At 45.4% G+C, this 23,848-nt stretch overlaps 1 protein-coding gene across 1 annotated transcript in view; it reads right to left on the bottom strand.

The window, feature by feature from the left end:
* The window catches only part of DDAH1 (dimethylarginine dimethylaminohydrolase 1), a 64,194-nt gene extending 56,748 nt beyond the window's left edge, over positions 1–7,446 (bottom strand). The window contains exon 1 of the mRNA XM_086754013.1: positions 7,126–7,446. Within this exon, the coding sequence (XP_086610139.1) occupies positions 7,126–7,431 (306 nt within the window). The 5' untranslated portion in view covers positions 7,432–7,446. The remainder of the gene's footprint in view (positions 1–7,125) is intronic.
* Between the last annotated feature and the right edge of the window lie 16,402 nt (positions 7,447–23,848).

Below are 23,848 nucleotides of genomic sequence, written 5' to 3'. Positions count from 1 at the left end.
ACTTTGTGAAAGATCATTACATTTGGTTCTGCCCATTTTATGCTCTGCAAAAGACAATCAAAACCCATGCTGGAACTCAGGTATGCATCTTATCTCAAGTCTGACCTGTGCTTCTCAACTTGTTTTCAGTATAACTGAAAATAACACACTGACAGTATCTTGCACACTTTCTAATTTTGAGGTTTGACTGAGAAGATGGTGAAAAGGGCAGGCTAAAGGAGCACACATATGGCTTAGTGTAGAACAGGAAAGGTTTTGAAGAAAAATCAATCCAACGGGAGGATGGAAAGGTACCTAGTGCCATTCCTAAGCTTCGTCAACTTTCATGTAAAGCTTTTGCCCATGTTTACTCACCTGCTGTTTGAAGCACTAAGCAATGACACAGTGGTCACCTCTGTGCCTTCCATCATAGGCTTTCTAGGCAGAACACCAAAGTTAGTCTGTGACATCAAGGGTAAAGCACAGTAAGGACATGCAAAGGGGTCAGTGCAAATCTACAAGACTGCCATAAGTTGTTGCGACAGTTTAAAGAACTATGAATTATTTAAAGTGGTAATAAAATGTTTAATCTCTTGCCTCTCTAGTGATCAGCAAGTGCTAACCCTCCATGGGTTTCCTCCATGGAAATGTGACAGATCTTTGCCAGCTGTGCAGAGAGATGCTGGTTTAAGTGATTAGTCAGCAAATACAGATTCTTTTGTACTAGCATGTGCTATAAAATAAAAACTCCACAACCTAATTAAGTTCAGGATCTAGCAGAGCCTTGAATCTGTTTCTCCTGAGCACAACTTTTCTATTACTTTGGCTCGGATAGAGTTAATTTTCTTCACAGTAGCTAGTATGGAGCTATGTTTTGGATTTGTGCTGAACACAGTGTTGGCAATACGGAGATGTTTTCGTCATTGCAGAGTAGTGCTTACACAGTCAAAGCCTTTTCTGCTTCTCACCTCACCCCACCAGCAAGTAGGTTGGGGGTGCACAAGAAGTTGGAAGGGGACACAGCGAGGACAGCTGACCCCAACTGACCAAAGGGATAGTCCATACCATATGGCATCATCCTCAGCAGCAAAAGCTGGGGGAAGGAGGAAGAAGGCAGGATGTTCAAAATTATGGTGTTTGTCTTCTGAAGTTACAGTTACACATGATGGAGCTCTGCTTTGCTGGAGGTGGCTGAACACCTGCCTATCAACGGGAAGTAGCAAATGAATTCCTTGTTTTGCTTTGCTTGTATGCATGGCTTTTGCTTTACCTATTAAACTGTCTTTACTTCAACCCATGAGTTCTCACTTTTACCCTTCCGATTCTCTCCCCCATCCCACTGTGGGGAGAGTGAGCACGCGGCTGTGTGGGGCCTAGTTGCTGGCTGGGCTCATCCCCATTCCCACTGCTGAAGGACTGTATGCAGAATGCAGCCCCACAAGTTGTTCCCAGTAGGTCTTTGGGGAGCGGGAAACAACAGTACTCTTTAGGTGGAAGTTTCCTCTCAACAACCAAGGAACCACAGCAATCTTTTCTGCAGCAGCTCCTGAAGCTTTCCCAGCACCAGCTATTCTCCCTTCCCTATGTGGCAGCTGAGAAGAGGCCAGGTCACTGTGGGTGCATTTTGCTGAGCTTTTGGGTTTCCATCTGTCTGCATAAGCACAGAAATGGTAGAAATGCTGTTTTGTGCTGCCTCAAGCACATTAAGACAACTTAGGCAGTAAGAGCAATGTGCTGATGAGGGCTCTTCTCAGCAACGAGCCCTGTTGTGTTCAGAAGGTGACGTGAAGAGTTTATACTAGAGGAATAAACAACTGAGAACATACTGCTGGAACAAAAGGTACTGGAACTGGCAATCTGATCAGCAATCACAAAATTTCCATTGGAGTTACTCAACGTGAACATCAAGCACACTGGTGACTACACACAGCTAAACAAAACACAAGCTTATCCGCATTAGCCATCTACCTCCGGCTTACTTCAAAAGCCTTTACCTTTCTGCCAAATCCAAAACTCTTGAACTTATTTTAAAATTTATGGTTTGAGGAGTTGATAACACAGAAACATAATGCCTTGAAATAAGTCTGACTCTTCAAATAATTCGTTAGATGCATGACTAATTTTTTTACTTTACTAAAAAAATACTGGGCTCTTTCCCAGTACTGACTGAACATGACCAAATTTAACTCAACTCTTTTTTTCCTCCCTACAATAACTTGGAGCAAGAACAGACATAACCCCAGATTTTATTTCATTTTGGTTTGTTCCAGACAACCAGTAAAGAATCCAATGGTGCTGGAGGGATAAGCAATATTATCTATAAAGCCTGAAAGCTCAATCAATGCTATTACAAACTACTGCAGAAATTTGCCTGCTGCATACAGTGTGACAGCAATTGATGACAAGCCTTCTTAATAAGGAGTCTAGTCAGTGAAAGAACACGCTGCATCAGTTCTAATTATTGCATTATGGGTTTTCAGTAGCATGAAACAGGGGAGATGGAGACAGTGCTGCTCAGTTCACACATCTGGCAGACAGTTTATCAGGAGGCACAACACACCTGAAACAGCACGGCTCCAGCTGCACATTCAGCTAGGCTGTTGTCTCTGGGATGCACCTTGGCAGCCCCCTGTGCCCTTCAACTTTCACTGGTCTGATCAGGCTTCAGAGCCTGACCCACCACATGCCTCTTGGCAGGTTTCCTGGATGCAAGCTCTCCCTCCATCAAATCTTTCAGAAATGCTTCCCTACAACCCTGCTTCCCTTATCCCTTCCCTCCTCCACTATTCCTGCCTACTCTGTACAGAAGTCCACTGAAGAGTTAAGAGATCAGCAAGACCAGCCTGGCTGAGTCCTGCCTTACATGGATGCTCAGGTCAGAAATGCACACTCTAAGAGTTGGGCTCTGTCTTAACTGGGTTAAGCCAAGCGTACACCAACTGTATTGCTAAAATATTCATGGGTCTGTGCTTACATTACATAAAAAGAGTACGAGATTGCACTTCAAGAAACTGATGCTGTACACTGACTGCATCGACCTTCTTTCCCTCTCTGTCACCCAGCTGACAGTACAAGTGACAGTGCACAACAGCCTTGGTTCACTTTCGTACCAGGCTGACCAAGCCAGTTGAGGCAGGAGTAGTCTTTCAGAGGCAGTGTGACAAAACTGATTTCACAGGGCTTCATCCTTCTGGTTTTCTAGCAGCAGATCCACAGACCAGAAGCAATCCAGATTTAATGACTGTCCACTGTCTTGACAGTGAAGATTTCATGGCAGTTCAACTGACAAATGCCTGACTCCGTGTATCCTAACATAAAACAGGCTTCACGCTAACTGAGTAATTCAAGTAGGAAGGGACCTCAAGAGGTCCCACCCAAGGCAAGGCTAGCTATGAGGACAGAGCAGGTTGCTCAGGGCTTTATTTAGCTGTCTTGAAAACCTCTAAGAATGACAACTGCACAGCTTCTCTAGGCCCTTGTTCCATTGCTCGGCTGTCCCTGCTGAAAAGCCTTCTTGTACCCCAGTAAAACCTCATGCTTCGATCTATATCTGTTGCCTCTTCTCCTCCTGCCACACAGCCAAACAGCCTGGCTTCATGTTCCTGATAAGATGCAGTCTGCAAACACCCAGTAGAGAGGGTAATGGCTTCCATCAGTCTACTACTTCTGCTCTCGTTAATACAGCCCAGGGCCCTGTTGGCCTTCTTTATTTGCAGGGACACACTGCTGGCTCATGGCCACTGTGATGTCCACCAGGTCTGCCCGCTCAGGGTTTTTTCTGCAGAGCTGTCCCCCACTTAGGCAGGACTTTACATTTGACCCTGTTCAACTCCATAAGGTCCCCATGGGTCAGCTCCTTCCTTCAGCCTGGCAAGGTCCCTCTGAACAGGAGGCCAGACCTCACGCCTCTCACACTTGTCCTCCTCACCCCAGCCTGCAGCTGTTCACAGCTCAATATAGATGTCCCCACCTCCTCCAGGTCATCGATAGAAACATTTAACAGATGCTAGAACAGACCCCCCCGCAACAGCTTCACTTGCCACCAGCCTCCAGGAATTATCTCAATGGGGAATTCAGAGACTGAGTATAAACCTCAGAAGAGGCCTCGGGAGGCTGCTGACAGCCAGCTGCCAGGATGCACAGGAGGGTCAGGAGCCTGTGCTGGGCTCCCGCAGCTGAGGGTGGCCACAGGCCTCAGTGCCTGGACTGCCTGAGCACTGGCAGCTGGCACCTCCAGAACCAGGGCTGGAGGCAGCAAGAGCACAGGAGCTCTGGCTGGAATAGGAAACACTCTCAGGAAGCTACAAGAAACACTGCTGCTTCTTGGGGGGGCTCTTCATGAAAGCAAGGTTATCACAGATGTTTGCCAAGATGTGCGAGGCACACGCCCAGCCCTCCACCACAGCATGCAGAGCTCTGGGCTAAGCAGCCATGTACACATTTCTGCTTTCTAAAGCCTTGACCGCCTCACTCTTTTCAAGATGACATCCTTGTCAGTAACTGCTCAAACAAAGCAGACTCACGAGCTAAACACAACCAACTCAGTCACCGTGCCAGGGAGGGGAGGCTGCTCCAGGGGATGCCTCAAAGGGGAGACGGACCACGAGCAGCCAGGCATCATCCTGCAGAAATGAGCATCTTCTCCCCGACTCGGCAAAGCACTGCTGTAAATAATTAAGACTCACATGTTCAGGCAAGCACTACACTGCAGTGTCATGCATTGTTATACCTTTAAGAGGATGTTTGTTAAATTTTCTCTTTTTTATTTACCAGAAAACTCAAGGGACAGATCGCTCCATCATTCAAGAAAACTAATAAGGCTCAAATTATGCTTCAAAGCTTTTTCTCTCCTCTTGATTCATGACTCTGCCTGAGACAGATCACCTATGGAAAGAAGTAAATCTGTTCTGCTGCTTCTAGTAAAAATTCACCATCTTCAGGCTTTACTTCCAATCACATCTGAACTACAACTTCATGCAAAATAGGGAGTGCTGATCAATAAGAAACCTAGTCTCAGGCCCAGCAGGGATGGGCCAAGCAAAAAAACCCCAGAATATAAAGAGAATAGATCTTGTATTATTCTCAAACTGGCAATAAACTGTGTAATTCAATGACAAATTGTTACCATATGCATACCCTGCAGCATAATTCTTTTAATTTTTGTGGGTGCTGGGAAATAACACCTAATTATGGTTTAAAACAATTGAACATACTTAGGATTACAAAAGTAAATGTGACATCTGTTTTTTTTGTTAAAAGAAAAAAGATTTTCTTTACCTAACTAGTACTGACAACAAGCAGGATACAACTAATTTGGTGCTTAATTTGCTGGAGACGGCTAATGCTGTCAGGTACTCACAGCCAAGACTGCTTTGCTCAAGGGTCTAGCAAACCCCTTCTCTCTGCCTCACACATCACTAACTCTCCTCCATTACACCTGCAACCTTGGGTTCGTGTCTGTGCACTATCTTTGCTGAGCCAGCTCAACTAGAGACAATGAAGGGAGGAAGAGGAGGAGGAGAAATTAACCTGCTTCTTTGTAGAATGTAACAAGTACCCCACATCCTTTGCTTCCTCATTTCATGCTTTTTAATTTCCTTATGGCACCTCAAACAGTACAGCAAATAGTTACAGCCACTCTCACATTCAGCTCTCCTGCTGCACGCTCTCTCTTGTAATTCAGTGTATTAGCACAATTTGAGACCTCAAAATGGCAAAAAACATATTGAGCCAGAGCCAATTCCCCCCACACATGCTTGTGAATTTGTGCAATTCCCCCTTCGCGAGAAGTGTCTCAGTTACTGAATCTGCACAAAGTGCAATAATTGAGATACTTCTCCTAAAGGGGAAATGGTGCAAACGGCAATGGCAGTCACATAGCTACATACCAGTGAGTCATGGGAGGCACCAGTGAAAACTCAAGACTGTGGCTGAGAAACAGCTGGTTCTGAGAGCATGTGGCAAACACACTTTGCTCTGATGCTGCCACCTTTAAGAGAATTCAGATGTGCTACAAAGAGTAAATACACATGAGTACACACAAGGAAGTGCACGCGTACAAGATCTGTGCTGCATCCCAGACCGTTACACTGTTGGACAAAACACAAGTAAACTTTGTTACTGCTCAGAGAAGGGCACTATGTCAAAAAAAACAAGTGGAGAGACCCATCCATTGCACTCAACAGCCAAGAACAGCTGCTGGTGTACTACAGCTAGCGGCCCAGCACCGTCCCACAGGCACAACAGTACGTGCTTGGGGATCACAAGATGGGCTATGGTACCGCAGAGAAGATGGGAACTGGAAGAAACAGGAAGAAGGTTGTATTAAAACACGCTTACAGGAAAGCAGGTTGCCAGTGTAGTAGTTCTGCAGCCTCAAACTGTTTTGAGGTTTGATTTGCTGCTCACAGCTCGTTGAGGATATAACTGGGTGGCACTCCAATGCATGCACTGCCTGACGAGCTAGTTTATGAATGGGCTGAGCGTATTTAAAGAGTCTGAAGAATACCCACAGTAAGGCTCCCGCTGCCACACGTCCTCCGCACCTCTCTCCAATGAGAGGGCCTGCGGCCCCTGCACACCCACGCACCCCCGGCCCACCGGGGGCTACACAGGAAAGGCGACATCGGGTCCAGGGCCATTCAGGCTGGCACTCAGCGCACAAGCCAGCGGGGACAGTCGCCATCGGTCTCAGCACCGCACTGCCTGCAATGGAGCTCAAGCCGAACACGTTATGGAAAGGGGGTTTGGAGCGAGCAGCGCTGCAGCACGGACACGCACCCGGCACAGCCCACGGCCCCTCCGTCCCGCGGGACCGAGCCGGGCGAGCTCGCAAGGAGCGGGAGCCCGCACGGCCCGGGAAGGACCAGCCGCAGGTCACACCGCCCACTCGTTTCCAGGAGCGAGAGAACGCCGCTCCCCGAGGAGCCCCCAGCGCAGCCGGGCCCCGCGGCGCCGGGAGGCCGGGCGAGAGCCGCTGCCCGGGGCCCCACCGCGGGGGCTGCGGCTCCGCGAGCGACTGCTGCGGCCGCCGGGCCCACCCCGCTCTCGTCGGGGCGGGCCCAGGGACACGCCCGAGGGCGCGGCCGCCTCAAGCCCACCTGCACGGCGGGGACACGGCCCCCCCGACCCCGCACCGTGCCGTACCTCCTTCCTGCGGCTGGGCGCGCCCGGGCGGGTGAGGAGCGCCGTCTCCTCGCAGACCACGGCCGCATCCTCCACGAAGACGCAGTCGGGGAGGCTCTCGTCGGCCGGCAGCTCCAGCACCTGCAGCCCCAGCTTGCCCCGCAACACGCCCACGTACAGCTGGTGCTCCCGCTCCGCGCGGGCGAAGTCCACCTCGGGGCCCGCCGCGCTGCGCAGCGCCTGCCGGCACAGCGACTCGGGCAGCGCCCGCACCACGGCGTGCGTGCAGCGCCCGAAGGCGGCGGCGCCGCCGCCCAGCCCGGCCATGCTGCGCGGCGGAGGGCGGGAGAGAAGAAAGAAAGGATGGAGGGAGGGAGGGACGGGCGGCCGCGACCGCCGCCACCGGCCCTGGCAGCTGATAAAGCACCGCCCGCGGCCCGGCCGCGCCCCATTGGCTCCCCACCAGGCACATTTCCACCCGGCCGCCGCCACGCGCGCTCCCATTGGCTGGCGGCGGCGGCCGGCCCGCGCCATTGGCCGCCCCCCGTAGGGCACCGCTTACCTGTGCGGCGGGCGGTGAGCGGCGGCGTCGCCCGCGCGGCCCGGAGGGGCCGGGGCGAGGCCCGGGAGTGGGCCGAGCCCCTCGGGGGCAGCGGGGAGAGGCGGAGGGACCTCGACCCTCCGTGGGATGGCCCCTGCGCCTGCCCCAGGCCTTGCCCCTGGGCAGGGCACTGGGGCCTCCGTGGGGCTCCGGTACCACAACGGGGCTCGGGGGGCAGCGTGGTTTCACACGGTAATTTCACGCGGTTATGTACAAACACGTGGCTACACTGACAGAATTGAACCACCCGCGTCTCCCCGCATTTCCATGCTGATTTACACTGGGCGTGGGCAGGGGGAAGGCTGCTCACCCTCCTGCTCGAGAAGGTGTGAGGCTGGCTGCCCACGGGCTCTCTGCGGCTGCCTGCTGCTGCCCCGGCGGAGCGAGAGGCCGGGCGGTTTGTCCCTGCGGCCAAAGGAGAAATATCCCATGCTAAAGGCAGTTCCAAATACAAATCCAAAGGAAATAAGCCCAGCCACTTCCTAATCCCTCGTCATGGCTTTTTATGGGGCCACTCACCGGCACAGCATGTCCACCTTCATCCACTCCTTTGCACCATCAAAGTTCCCATCTCTGCGGAGTAGAAGGAACACCAGAGTTTTGCTCCACCTCAGCCTCAGAGACTGAAGCAATGAGCATCTTCCACCCTTTCCCCTAAAAAAACCCCTTAGTTCCCCCTGTTTCGTTTTCCCCGGGTGTTATCCTGACTTGGGGCTACCCCGGATGAGGGCCAGCCCTTTCCAACGTACACCCCTGGCCTCCAGGCAGGAGGCAAATGAGGCTTTGGGCCAGACCTCACGCCATGGGCGACGTCCACAGCGCCAGCCCCTGCTCCTGCTGCCACCCTCCCAGGTACCTCTGAGGTCCCTCCTCACCGGAGCAGACGGGAAGAAAGGAGGAATATGAATTTTCCTTCCAGCTCTTCTTTTACTGGCAAGGCTCCTTCACATGTCCCTCTGGTCATGCAGGGAACCCCACCAGCACACAGCTCCGTGTGCCCCCTTCGGTGCTCAGATAAAACCCAGGCAGTTGGCCATGCTGTCACAGACATCAACACGTGTTCAGCATTTTGGAATACAGTTAACAAATAGCCAGACGGAAATATCAAAGTGTGTTTCCAAAATGGCAGCAGACTAGATTTTTATGCATTTTCCACACGTTTTCCAAATATCCTGTAAAGGCTGCCTTTACTTAATGTGCATAGGTGCAGTTATTTGACTGTCATTCACTGAATAATGTGCAAATATTATTCTCCTTAAACAGGTAATTGACTTGCTATCATGTAGGACATTTCAAATTCTTGAGAAACCACTGCAAATGGTATTGTACTGTCTCTGGTATAATGTGTGATCCTTCCACAGTCATTAAAGCCTACTTTTACTTACTACAGATTTGGGATATGGCCATTGGAACACTTTGGTTTGCTTTTTGTTAGCATAACTTTTAGCCAGAAGAAAAAGTGCTAGTATTCTTCTGTAATTTAAAAATACTGCCAGGGTTCCTGTCTGAAAAGGTATTGAAAATAGTTTTTCTTGCAGCCAACGGATCAGAAAGTTCTAGTCAATACAGATTTGACATCCATAAATACCGTATGAATTTATAAGTGATGACAAATTTTAGACCTCACTGAGATTACAGGAATATGAGATATGAGGTGATGCCACACAGTCATCTTGTATGCACATGATACGCTCTGACAGTGAGGTTTGCCCCGGAGTTGTTGTCACCGGCCCAGGCTGACCTCAGGTGGCTGTGGCTGCTCCCTGGGAGCTTCTCAACACCTTTCTGCATTATGGGAGACAAGGCTGGAGGAAGGAGGATCTCCTTAGGAGATGCAGTGGTATGAAGTAGTGGTATGCTACAAATACAACGTGTTTTGGAAATACAAAACTTTAGCTATTTAGGCAAGGTTACATAAGTAATGACTACAGTAAAAAAGAAAAAAGTAATCTGTATTTCCATAAATGTATAAAACGGTGCAGTTTAAATACAAATGAAGGTCTGTTTGCTGATTGTGGTTGTTCTATTATTTATGTTGAACAGAAAGGCATCATTAACAATCTAGGAACAGATGCAGCCAGAGTAAAACTGTGCATATTTATAATAAGATTAACAAAATATCAGTTTACTCACAAATTAACATTACATAATAGAATGTGTTCACACAGTCTTGCGGGATTGATGTTAAAATTCTTCATATGCAGTAATGCAAAATGGATCAGCTACAGTCATCGACATAGTATTTATTGTCTACCTTGCTCTATATCCAGTATTTTCCTGTAATTTTGTCCTGCTGGAGGAACTGGTGTAACAGAGCAAAGCTGCCCCTCAGCAAAGAAAAAAGCTGTGTCACACTACAGAATTCATGCAGAATAATGAAAACGATGCTTGTAACAGAAGATGGACTGCAGGCCACTTAAGCAGTATCACAGGAAACTGTATTTAGAAAGGAGAAAATGCTTCATACAGAAAAGGATGCAAATCCAGGTGTTTTGTGACTGACACAGAGTCATCTGCTGGCACTGACAGTGAGAAGAAAATTGCTTTGCAAAATGCACTTGAGGAAGCATATGTGAATAGCACATTCGCTTTCAGGAGAAAGGAATAGATAAAGCAAGAGGAGATGTGGTCTAAAAGTTATGAGAGAAAAGTGATCGACACACAGAATGAAATTGCATCCATTTGACAAAATCACTAGCAGCATATTGATAGGATTTGAGGTGTGGTTTTTTTTTTTACAGCCGTGACTTGAGAACATTCTGCAGCCATGTAAAAAGCTGTCACAAAGATGAAGGGAATAATTTCCACAAGGTAGAAGGCAAGCAACAGACTTAAATTATTGCAAGGAAAAGTACAGAATACTTTCTAAGAATAAGGAGCAGAGAAAAAGAGTGCCTGGGAAGAACGTGCAGGCTCTATACCCGGTGTTTTTAAGAAGTAAAAGAAAGATCTGCCAGGAGCAGAAAGCCAAAGCTGGGGAAGAAGGATGGATGAGGAGAAGTCCCTTCTAGTCCTATGATTCTATTATCATTTTTACACTGAAAATGATTGTTTTAGTGAAAACAGCTATGTAACGATGAGTCTAATGTCCCCAGTAGCAAGTGCACAACCATTATGTGCACCACTAGGTGACTGAGGGTCACAGCTGGTCACTGCTGCTGAACAGTTTGTGTCACCGTGACAAGGGACAATTTGGATCGCTGGCGAATACAAACGCATACCACACGGGCTGATTGCTTGGGCATGCTCGTGGCTGCAAAGTGAACACACTTCCCATCGCTTGCAGATGGTGGAACACCACCGCTGGCTCTAAAGCCTTAATGAACATCTCTCATACTGTTAATTAAATGCTACTTGAAACTTGAGACAGTGAAAAGCCAGGACATGATGGCAACTGAGCCATTCAGTCACCAGCACATCCCAATACGGCGATGGGAATCTGCACGAGAAAGATGGAGAGACACTGAGTTTCACTTTTTAAAAGGAGTACAAACAGGAATGATTTCTTCACCTCAATAGAAAACTGCAACTACTGCACAGCCAAATGCCGTTATTAATAGAACTGCTCGGCAGGAAAAGCTCCCATTACAATCAATGGGTCCTTCTCTTAGTGATGGTACAGGATCAGGTCTTACTCACAGCCACAGGAAAGAAAAATGTTACTTTAGTCATGCTTTAAATACATGAAAAGCAACTCAAAGGGGTTTTCACCCAGATGGTTGACAGAAGTTTTCAATTTCTGCTCTAGCACTGTAATACCAAAAACCACAGTGACTCAGTGAAGCAGTATTTTAACTAAAGAATTAAGTGTCTGGGCTCCCCGTTTAGAGGAGTTAAAGACATTAGACAGCAAGTCGCTTCACTTAACTTCACCCTACTGCATGGACAAGCTCCCGAGTCTTTTTGCATTTTCCAAATGCTGAACAGATTTAGTTTGCCATCTATTCTTTATGTAACAGATCATTCTTGGAAGAGGAGACCAACCTCTCTGGGATGGCGTAAATCAGCAGTGCATCAGCTAGCCTGTAGAGAAATCCTTTTGGGGAGCAACATTTTCCCTTGCCTGAGTTGAACCCGAGCTATCTCAGAGTCTTACTGTGGTCAGATTAATTCTATATATAGCTGGTCCAGGGGAAACATAATATTTGTTTTGTCTGCTGTGGGATCATGAACTGGGCGTTTTCTCAGCTGGCATTTTGCATCCTCCGGAGAAGGAGGAATTCCCATGAGCTGACAGCTACGCAGTTGTTGGGAGACAAAGCTGTCAAAGGGTGATTCTTTAGAAGTCAGCTTTGGCAGCATTGTTGTCATGACACATGGCACCAAGGAGCCTGGACAGCATGCAGAGGCGCAGGGCATTCCTCACATTTATACTCTTCCCACGTGTTTTGTTACAGTAGGTTGCAGTAGTACAACCAGGATCAACTTTTGGATTCCCTTGGCTGACCAAACAGATCATTGGAGAGAGAGCTGCAGGACTCTGACTATTTACCTCCCCCATGCTCCTGCCTCCTCACCTTGGCCATGCCTTACACCCACTTCTGCCCTTCTTTCTCTGTAGGTGAAAAGTCACTTGTTGAATTAAAAAAAAAAAGCATGGGTTAGGTACCACAGAGTCAGATGATAATGACTGAAATAATGAGATTAGTACTCTGTGGAAATTTAACCTGAATTACAATAGTTGACATCTCTCTTACAGAAAATACTAGAAAGACACCATTTGTTTCCCTGACGGACATACTTCCCAGAAATATGCCAGAAATACTAAACCAGCCAGGACAGAAAGAGGAGACAGGGCTAGGACAAGTGTTTTGTAAATTGTTCCTGTTGTTGCTGCCCTGGAAAAATTAGGCAATAAGACTTTTCCTGCTATCAGATAGCATTTTTAATAAAGTATGCTATTTTATCAGCTTGGCAAGAGCAGCAGCTCCAGCAGTGGAAGGAGGAGTGGCTCGTGCCATTCGCGCTTATCCAGCTATTGTTCACTGGGTCTCATGAATCCAAACCCAGCTGCTGCGAGGTGCTGCACATGCCCCCTGGACAGCACAAAAAGATTGTCTGAGGGAAGGGTGGGCTAAAGTCTTTGGTAAATCATGGCTGCTAAACTGGGCTGCACTGATACAAGCGGAATAATGCACATGGTGGGTTTTTTTTCCTCCCCTTCCACCAAAGTCTTCTGTCAAAACTATACCTTAATTCTCTAAAAAAAAAAAAAGCAAAAGCTTAAGAATGTTGATTGATGCAGGTTAATATTTTCTAAAGGACCCAAGCACTTTGCAATGTAACTTGAGTTGCTTTTTAATGTTTATCCGAAGTCTCCGTTTCCCTTTCCTATGGAGGCAGCTGACCGGCTGGCAGCACCCCGCAGGTGTGGCAGGCTGTCCTGCCTTCTCGTTGCCTGAAAAGCCCTTGCAAGCTCAGCAGTAAGACGCAATGACATTTGGCTGTAGCATTTCTTGCTTTTCTTAGTTTGCATTTCCCATTCCTTCCAGGAGCCAGCTGCCTGAGAATGAATTCCCAGCCTTTCTTATCACTTAGGCATCTTTTGCCTTGGTTTGTCCACACTTGGTGCATTTTTGGTGTTGACTTGGTCAATAACTTGCAAATGCAAATACGAAACTGTATATTTACATGAAACTTGTTAAAGTGGAATTAGCTTTTGTATCCACAAGAAGAAGAATATGCAGATATATATATACATACATCTATATATGTATGCACACGAGTCAACAGCTTTGTGGTTTCCCTTGTGTGCCTGCAAAGGGCAAGCAGTTTTTTTGCCAGCTTCCTTGGCAGTAAGATCAGTGCTAGAGACAGACAAACAGATGAATGCATCACAAATCAAGCTAAGAAAGCAAAAGATTTCCAATAGGCTTTTGTACTGAGTTTATTAATACGCTGTCCTCAGTGTCAGAGTTAAGAAGCTATAAAACATGAAAAGATACACAGATCAGCTGCAGTACTAATATATCCAGGCTGGTGGCAATAACTCTTGCTGTAATTCATCACAGAATAGACACAAAATGATCTTTCCTTCTTCAAAGGGAAATGTTTGATAGCTGTTTGCCCCTCCATAGGGGAACAATGTGCAGGTGCTTCCATAGGAAGCAGGCAGTACGGAGGCAGTGACACCGGCTGGAAGGCTTGAGGAGGCAGCGGGTGATCAGTTTGTTCCATTTGAACTTTTGCTGTCCTTATCACTTGACCAAGAGGTTTCTGGATGCCCCTAACTCACTAGCTGAAAAAGAATGGAGAAATGGAGCCGTTAAGGTGCAGTTCAGAAAGGATGGAACTCCTACTCCCCACAGTTTTCCTGACAAGTACTCATAGGTTGCTATTAGTTCCTTCTTAAACTTCTCTTTTCCAAACCAAACAAGCCTAGCTCCCTAAATCTGTCCTTCCGTGCCACATGCTTCAGACCCCTGGTAGTCCTCTGCAGGGCAACCTCCAGTTTCTCAATCTCCCTCTTGACCAGGGAGCCCCAGATTGGACACAGCATTCCAGGTATGGCCTCACCAGTATCAAGTAGAGGAGGATGATAATTTTTCTCAGTTTACCGGCCATGATTCTTCTACTGCAGCTCAGTATGCTATTTGCATATTTGGAGACTGTGAACCTGAAGCCCGCAGTAACCCTCAGATCCTGGTTCCTATTTTGTACAGATCCACCCATTTGCAAATCTCTGCACTTCTCCTTGTTGACCTTCAGGAAGCTGCTGTTAGCCCAGCGCTCAGGTTTCACAGGGTCTGTCTGAATTCTCCCACAGATCAGCACAACTCAAAATGAGGATTTGCACCTCAGCATATTCCAAACACAAAGAGAAAGAAGGTAGATCAAACTGAATTACTGCTCTTAAAAGCAACAGCAACCTTCTGTACATAATGCAAACCCTCCTATCCTTTCAACTGATTAGCAGGAATCCTACCAAAAATCAGCTCCTCCCTTTTGGTTCTATGGAAATCACACGCCTGTATTCAGCTCCAGGGAACTAAGCCTAGTTACACGAGTAAAAGATCTCATTCACCTTTTCTTGTGTTGTCTTGAAACTGATGGTCACAACTCTTTTTTTTTTTCCCCCAAAATCCTGAGGACTTGTGATGACCTGTAAATTAATATTTGCTATGTGCTACAGGTATTCTGCATTGATGCTCACACTTCTGCCTGATCTGTTGATATTTCAAAGTCTCTATCCTTTTACAGTTGATAGCAACTTAATATTTTATGGAAATCCAACTGCTTTAATTTTAGGTAGACATACAAACGTTGCCAGCCACATTACAGGAAAGGAATGAACGTTGTCTTAATAAACTGCGAGGAGAAGTCAGTTCACATAGAGAATATGTTTGCCGATAGCTTTGCTGACCATGTAAATTCAGTTCTGTTTGAAATGTGTTTGTGAAATCAAGTGAAGAGGACCAGTTATGCCTTTCACAATATAACTGTAAAGACAAAACCAACACTGAAAGCAGATAGCTCTCATATTGATTTCTCTGAAAGCGGCAACAGGAAAACGTATTTTGTGCTTTCTGGCAGTTCTGCTCCTTACTGCTATAAATACTTATGGGCTAATGCCTCAGAATGCTCACATTTTTATTCCATTCAGGATCAGAGAAGAAATACCATATGGTAATGGGCACATTAAGTGGGGATGGAAGAAATTTTATTGTGCATCTAGATAAAGTATAATTATTTAATGATTATGCTCATAGTTTTATAGGATAGATAGATCTAAAGCATAATTATCTGCTCACTTTAACAGATGTGTTAATGGCAGGAATGGAATGGTATACTTATTTATTCCTTTCAATTACAAGTAATTTAAAACAACTTCTTAAATAGCAGAGGGAAAAACATTTATTTATTTATTTATTTATTTTCACAAGAGAAAGACATTTTTAAAGGTAACTAATGGTTTCAGGCACTTCCACTTATGGGTGCTCTTCTTTCAAGACCTGAAAGTCAAAGGCTTGGGGAAGCACCTCGGAACAAGCAACATCTCAAGTGTCCTAAGTAGAGCACACCACACCATGAGTCATTTTTCAAAATCTCTCCAGAAACAGTGAAGATGACAGGACAGTGTCATGTGGGAAGTATTTTGTTACAAACAGTAGAACTGCTCTGCATATAAAATGAAACTACAATCCAACACTGAATAACAAAGGGAATATATAAATAACTGTAGTATTTTTTCAGCTGTCTGAGGTACCAGATGACTTTTGGTGCATATATTGTCATCTCCTGATTAGAAAGGGTATACACACATGAAAGTAACACAGCAGTGACATAATGATTTAAATATACTCTAATAGCACAAGATGGAATTCAAGATCTAACGAACCAACCAACTGAAAATGCATCCTTTTCCTATTTTAAATTTGGCAAGTATGAATCTAAAACTTGCCTTGTTAATCTCTGCCTATCTTGTCCACATATAAAGCATATAAAAATTGCTTTCCACTACAGGCTATTTTAATAGGATTAGTTATTAAAGTCAACAGGAAATAAATCACTGTTTCCAAGAAGGCCTGTTTGAGCTTGGGATTTTTTTTTCCTACTGCATCAAAGTTAAGTCTTTCTTAAACAAAGACAAACAAAAAAAATCAAGATATGACCCATCTATGACCATATTAATCCATGTTAGGCATTTCTTTTCTGGTAAGTCAGAAAAAGCCGCTTTTAAAATATAAAACTTATTAGTCAATATTACTTTTAGACAACTACTTTTTAGACATTAGTCAAGTACTGCTTTCATTTTAATTTATAAGCGATCACTTAACTTTACCACACTTACTCGATGTTTAGATATCTGGAGGCTGATTCCGCCCTAACATTGCTGTCAGTGCCGAGTCATTCCAGTAAAGTCACTTCAGATCATGAGCAAAACGAAAACCAACCCTGTATGTGTTTATATTTGTTCCCATTTGGTGTATGAATAATTTTGCTAGAATTGGGTACATTTAACCATTTGTACTATTGACCGTGATTATTTTTACTGTATAGTGTCCAATACCCGTGGGGCACTATAGGATGGAATTTCCTACATGGATAAGTTTCATCTGCTGAGTATTACCATTTGACTAATTATCCATTCCTCAATAGAAGGGAATTCATTATTCTAACCTTTATTTTTTTTTCATTTCAGAAAACCTTACACACGTCTACCCTGCACGGGCACACCAAACTCTATTACACACACAATATTAGATTGATTAGTTGTATAAAAATCTATTTGTGCCTAATGATGCTATTTGCGTACTGTAAATTGCAGCAAGTCTGTTTTCTTGATAGCTTTGCAAAGGTAGTTCTACCTCCTCTTTATCTCTTCTCAACCTTTTCCTGCAAAATACAACTTAATTTTTTTTTTCCTAAGTTGCTGCACTTCTTGTCTGCATACGAATTTTCTCATTGTGTCTCTGTTTCAAGATCATGACCTGCACCAGCTATGTGCCCCTGGAACAATGAAACTGCCAACGACAGGGCAAAAATGTGGCATTTAGCCCATTAAATTTGGAAGCCGTCCCCAAAAGAGATCATGTTGACTATGGACATCTGTGTCTTCAAAGTGAAATACAAAATCCACTTCTTTGATCTAGTCCTCTGCTCAGTAACACCACATTTATAAACAAACATGCATCACATAAAATAAACATTGCCTTGCTCCTGTTGAACAGACAGAGAAGAAGGCTCCTTCTGTGCTCATTTTATTTTTGGGAGGCAACTGGACACTACAGCAAAGAGACGCTTTGTATAAGGACGTAGAGATGTGGGGATTTTCCAAAACTAACAGCACGCTGTGCACCGACAGTGCGGCGAGGCAGGATTTACCATTAACGCCTTGCAATTCTAGCCACATATTCGACTGAACTCCCACCTGAAATCTGCTGATGAAAGCAGCTTTAGCCTGCATGCAGCGGTGACAGGGAATGGAGATACACATCAGGCTGATGAGCACTGAGAAGTAAATTGTTTGCCCAGATGGAAATCAATAGTCTCTTCACTCTCTTCATTCTTTGGCAAGATCGGCAGCTTTGGATGGCAATTAAAGCTTACCCAGCTGCCACGTGTCCTAATTGCACATACAAGAAATCCCATCTCTCCTTCTACCTGAAACATCCCTTGTGCCCATTCATTAAGTTCATTACAGTCAAGCCTGCTGCTGTTGCTAGCACTGACGTTTCTTTTTAAAAAAAAAACAAACTCCAAATCCTTGCTTGCCCCTGGTTCTGCCAGTGAGTGATATTCCCCAAGCCCCAGGGATGCTCTGCGACAGCCAGCAGCCCCTGTGCCGCGCAGGGACTTTCACAAGACCCTTCCAGGCAGCATCTTCCCTCTCCACTCCATTTTCAGCATCATTCTCATCCCATTTAATTTTGCAGCCCACCCTCCCCTACCCAGGGCATTTTCCATTAAGAACCGCCCCCCTGCCTACTCCTCCATCAGCCCCTTGTTTCTTTTACTCGCACTGAATTTCCCTGCACCCTCTCTAGCCGTCACTCTCCCCACTCAGGCTCTGCATTGCCAGCCACGTTTGGGGCAGCGTTTGTGGCCAGGGAGAAGCAGCGCGGGCCGTGGCCGAGATGCAGTGCTAACTGACTGCCCGTGGGATGGTGCTCGCAGACCCCCGCCGGTGCCGCCTCTGAGTGCTCACCTGCATGAGCAGGTAACCGGCTTTCCGGGCAGGCGTGCCGTTAGCTGTGCAGCCCACCAAGAAGAGCATTCAAAACAGAGCAGAGAGCCATTTCATTTTGATATCCATGGACTTGCCTGATTCTCCTGGCAATGAAGCCCTGTCTTTTATGTGTTTTGTCATTACAGTGTTCATCCGTCCTTTGTGAACTGAGGCAGGTCTGGATTCTAAGAGGAAAGAGCAGATTTTACTTCGCTGTAAGGAACAATAGAGCAAAAATTTCTCATAGAACTTTATGATCTCTTTAATTTTCCTGGCACATTTTTGGTGCTGTATAAATAAAAGTTAGTAATGGACAGCTGAGCTTGAGCAGTGCAGTTTCCAGGGACTGCTCGTAATTGTCCTTGACCAAAATATGTGTTTTTTCAAGAAGCCTTCAATAATTCAGGTCTGAATGTAATGCAATTAGTGAAGCTGTGCAAAACATACTGAAGAGAAAAGCTACTAAAAGCTCAGGCCTCTTATTTTATCATCATGATTATCACTTTGTTATGAATTAAAGTGGGAAAACCCATTAAGTTCTCGTGGATCCAAGAAGAAGGGCTCTAAAAAGCTCTAAAAAGACAAAGGTGAAATAACATCCCACTTAGCCCAGCAGCTCAGCACCACAATACCCAAGATGTTGTGCTGTATAAATCACCTTGTGTTTGCAGAAAATGGTTAGATTATCTTAATTAAGCCACAAGATTAGCTGAACAGGCTTCAACTATGTTCACCAAAGAACAAATAAGCCATGGGAGAAAAGAAAGGGCAAGAGGGAATCTGTCATTCTCCTTGAGCCATCCATAACCTTTCAATTCACATGTGAGCTTCTAAGGAGGAGCAAGGTTAAAACGAGTATTCTGAACATTAAAGAGTATTAACTTGTGTTATGCTTTTTTTTTTTGGTCCCTTTAATAGCACTTTGGTGCTCATTTATCCTCAGCCTCTGCCTTAGAGGCAGGGATAAATGAATTTATACTGCCAGAGAAGCGCAAGGGCGCCTTAGAGCTGATGAAGACAATCTCCATTATCTGAGAAAGAAAAAATACTGAGCAGCCAGTAATACTGTTGACGCAAGAAATGGTTAAAAATTTCACTTCATCTCAATGCATTATGGTTCACCAATAAATGCCATATTTGTTCTCTTTTAATACAAATAATTCATATCCACATAAACTATTGCAAATCAAGCCTGATGGGAATTCTCCTTGAAGGAGAAAAAGACCATCTGTCCTTCATCAGGCAGGCACAGAAGGGATGCCTCCCTATTTTATAAGAGCTGCCACTCAGTTCTAGGTGTGGGATCATCTCTCACAATAGGCAGCGTGCCATCTCCCACACTGGTGAAGTGCTGTGTAATTTGTAGCACTGTGAACATGGTTTGTAATTATATTTGATAGGGCCACGGGATGTAAATTACACAGTTTTTACGTTTAGCTGCTACCGCAAATTCTTGCCTGGCATTAACTCCTAGGGGCTTTCAGTAGGGATAAGTAGGAAGAGGGGAAAAAGACATGTTCTGAAATTTTTAAAATACTTTATTTAAAAAAAAAATAGTTTTAGGGACAAAGTTAATAATATCTATGTGAGAATGTTTTATTATTATTATTCTTGTTTTGTTATCTGTTTAATTGGACAACATCACAATAAGACTAGCAAGAGAACAAAAAAAAGACTTTTTTTTTTTTATCCTCCTTTTTTTAAAGTCCAAAGCTGGAAATATCTGTCTAGGGATGTCACAGCAAGACCAATTTTCCTCCTCTATTTGCAATGACTTGTAAGCACAGCTGTCAGGCAATATTCTGGTCTGGACCCCAGCTCCAAAACACCAATAGCTTATAACCCGTTACGTGCACACCAGGTGCAATACTGGGTCGTACTTGCTCACTATCGTGACAGATACTCTCCAGGACGCAAATCAAGAAGGTCCCTCTGGCAGAGACCTTAACGATGGAATTTGAGGAGACAGATCCTAACAGCAGCACAAGAGCACAAACTCTGTGATTGCCCAGGGTTTACTGTCATTAAGGAACCAGGGGCTGAAAGGGCGGCACGGCGAGGCCATCCTCCAACACTGATCCCAGGAAAATGCTGCATGATTGAAGATTAGCAACTATTTAATCCATTTTGGCCTGGAAAGAATTTAAGAAGAATGAGAAGCTTGAATCAAAACTTGAGTAAGCCTGAAGCTATCCTGACATGTTTGTGAACTAAATTCCCTCCCTTTGCTATTATTTCGGTTCTTGGATGATCATTCTTTGCATGCTGGGACCAACAATGCCTTTTATTGTAGCCTGCCCCATTTTCCTCTTGCACACAAAGGGAAAGCTCCCTTGGTGAATGCCGGAGGCAAATACTGCTTTCTCAAAAAGTTACAGGGGAGAAGTATGCTTTGGCTTTTGTTGGCGTACTGTAATCTTCAGCTGCACGGAGAGCACGCTGAGTCATTCATAAATATGGCCTTTGGACTTTAAAGGTCAGCTATGCTTTTCATAATAAAAACCTGTTAACACAGAATCATCCTGGCAAACCCAAATATCAGTTTTAAGTAACGTATCACAAGTCACCCGCCATCCATCCACAAACCGCTTCTCTGCAGTCTACAACAAGCAGTACCAAAACAGGGAAAAGTGATGGAGATACGGCCTTGGAAAGGTCTAGGAAAATCCCTGATGTTTTTCGCATACTGTAGCTCGGTGAAGGAGTTTACAGAAACCCCTGACACAGCTGAATATGAGAATGTGGAGACTTCTGAAACAGGAGGCCAGCTTAGGAGAGAAGCAGCAACATGCAAAGGATCAGCTCCTGAATGAAAAGCCTTGCGGTACAACGACAAGGGCCAGTTGTAAATAGGAGAATAACATTTGAGACGTAGAAAAGAAGCACAAGCTATTTTCCAAACCTAATGAAAAATTCAAACTCTTTGAGGGGCTTAAGCATATTTAAATGCAAATGAGCTTCCTTCACCCAACCCAGAATCAAGAGCTGCTTAGAAATTGTTGCATTATTTTCTGTTGAGTAATCATAACTTCTGAGCATCCAGCGTGCTCTGACAAAGAGCTGTGAGGATGGTGCCTGGGTGTGCATGGATTGTCTCCTGTTGAACAGAGCGGCTGTCTGTTCTCAGTTATGTGGCACCTTCACGGCTGGGGGTTGCCTACATCTGTTTAGATGAGACCAACTCCCTTACGCATGTGCCTGAACCCCAGCACTCACTGTAAACTTGTTATTTTTATGAAAATAAGTGACAAATATGTAGAAAGAGTGGCAAATTATTTCTGTATGAGAGCCATAATATATTTTAAAATTTATGACGGGATTTGAAGCTGATGAAAGGCTATAGGTTGACAGACAGAAACCAAAGTCCACCAAGCTCATGACGAGCGGTGGTGGGAAGCAGCTGTCCCCAGCCCCTCGCACTGTGCTCGGGCCATAGCAGCAGCTGTCCCTGGGGAGCCAGGTGCCCGCATCCCCAGTGGCCTCGTCCCTCCCTGGCCAGTGCCAGCAAGGACGCAGCTCGCCACCAATTGTCATGGAGATATCTGTGTCCTGGAGGGTTTCCAGAAGATGGCAGGGGTGAGAGCAGGTAGGCAATGCTAAGCTGTGCAGAGCACTCATACAATGAAAAAAATCCTCACATTCCTCCTCACCACCTGTCCTCCCACCTCATTCATGCCAGCTGTCTCACCACCACTCCTACCACTCAAGCAGACAGAGTTGGAGAACTTTAGACTCCTCCATTTCCTTACCCCTTCTGTCCTCCCAAAACATGTCTAGGGTCTGGTATTTCTTTCTTTACAACTCTAGTGAGAAGTCTGGGCTGACCTGGTCACGGCTGCAGTGCAACATCCCTTCTGCCACCCCACCCTGCTGGCTTATAATGTTACTTTTAAAGTTGCCCGAGTCTGGGATCCCTCAGAACCATAGTTCATGATCCTTCATCAGGTTTGAGCTTCTCAGAGCAAGCACAAAGCTGGTTGGAGCCACCCTTGCTCCCCCTGGCCTCAGTATAAATGGTTTTACCACCTGCAGATCTACTCCTTGCTCCTCCTTTGAAAATTTAGCTCTGGTCTCATCAGACTCTAATACCATGTCTTATCCGCACATCCCTGGTGCTCCTTTCAGGCTCACCCAAACTGATGTTTTCTTCTCTTTCTTCTGCACCACCGCTCCATAAGAAAATGTTTTGCTAATTCTGCTCAGTTTACCACATCTTTTCTTTTAAATCCCTCCTCAAACTCTCTCTTGTCAGCCTGCTCACAATGCAAACAAAGTAATGCCCACTTATTTGCATGAGCTTCTCCAGAAGTTATGTCATAATGCGATGCAATGTAACCCTTCTCCCAGGCACTTGCTGGCAGGGCTGCCGAAGGAGCTGGCTATGGGGACGGAATGGGTCCCCCCACACGTTGGAAGGCTGAGGAGGAACAAAACACTTCCCCCACTGCCTTGCTCAGATGATGGCCACCACAATCCCCATCCAGAGGCAGTGACCAGACCTCAAAACTGCTGTCTGTGGCTCTGGCTCCCACTCTTCATCCCCACCTCTGTTGGAAACACAGCTCTTGGTCTTGCTTAAATTTGGATTATTAAGCTCTCTGGCCAGGAAACTCGTGCTGCCTCCAGTAAGAGAACTTCCCTTAAAGCACCTAGCAAATCCCTGGGCACTGCCAATTTACCAAAGGGAAGGCCATTTCTATTTCCAAATAGTATGAAAATTAATGGATTTGGCAAAATCTGTTTCTAGTATTTAATAAATATTTACTTGCACTGATCAGGAACTATACTATTCCTGTGCCCAGTTGATTCTGCAGGGCATGATTAGCAGTGTCCATCATTTCAGCTGACTGACTCTCGGACCGACTGAAAAAGCCAAAGCTGGAAGCCTTCAAGTGAGCGTGCAAGGATGGAAAATGGAACAAAAAACTATACATGTTGTATACACTGAATTTCTATTGCAGATATCTAAATACCCTGTTTCTATATCTAAAAAAGCACCAGAGCTATTGTCACGGTTTCTACATTTGAGAGCTTGTTAAAGTTTGCTCTTGTAACCTCTGCAGTTTATAAAAAGCCCTATCTCTGGTGAAATACGTATTTAATTTATATTTAAAGTCATTTTTGGAAACTAGACCCAGACTTATTTTATACAGAGGAGTGCACAGGCTTATGGCTGACATTTTCCTAAGCTTCAAATTGTGCTCCAGTGAGCTAAGATCTTCTTTTAACTTGCTTATAAGGATTTCCGTTGGTAAGGGGCTGCAATGTGTTATTTTATTTGCAGTTAATGTCTTGATAAACAAGGTATCAAAGACAGCAATTACAGAGCCTGTTTTCTCCTCTGGGATCCGCGCAGCAGTGAGGAGCAATCTGACTCAGACTAGAAGCTCCTCTGAAAGCATAGATGTGTCTGTGCTTTAAGACACCAACAGAAAACTCTGACTGAGGGGATCACCTAAGCACATGGACTTGTA

This window comes from Chlamydotis macqueenii, chromosome 8 (assembly GCF_036417535.1).
Source record: "Chlamydotis macqueenii isolate bChlMac1 chromosome 8, bChlMac1.mat, whole genome shotgun sequence".
Classification (NCBI taxonomy): domain Eukaryota; kingdom Metazoa; phylum Chordata; class Aves; order Otidiformes; family Otididae; genus Chlamydotis; species Chlamydotis macqueenii.
Note: the sequence above shows the minus strand (reverse complement) of the source record. Positions and strands in the feature narration are given on the sequence as shown.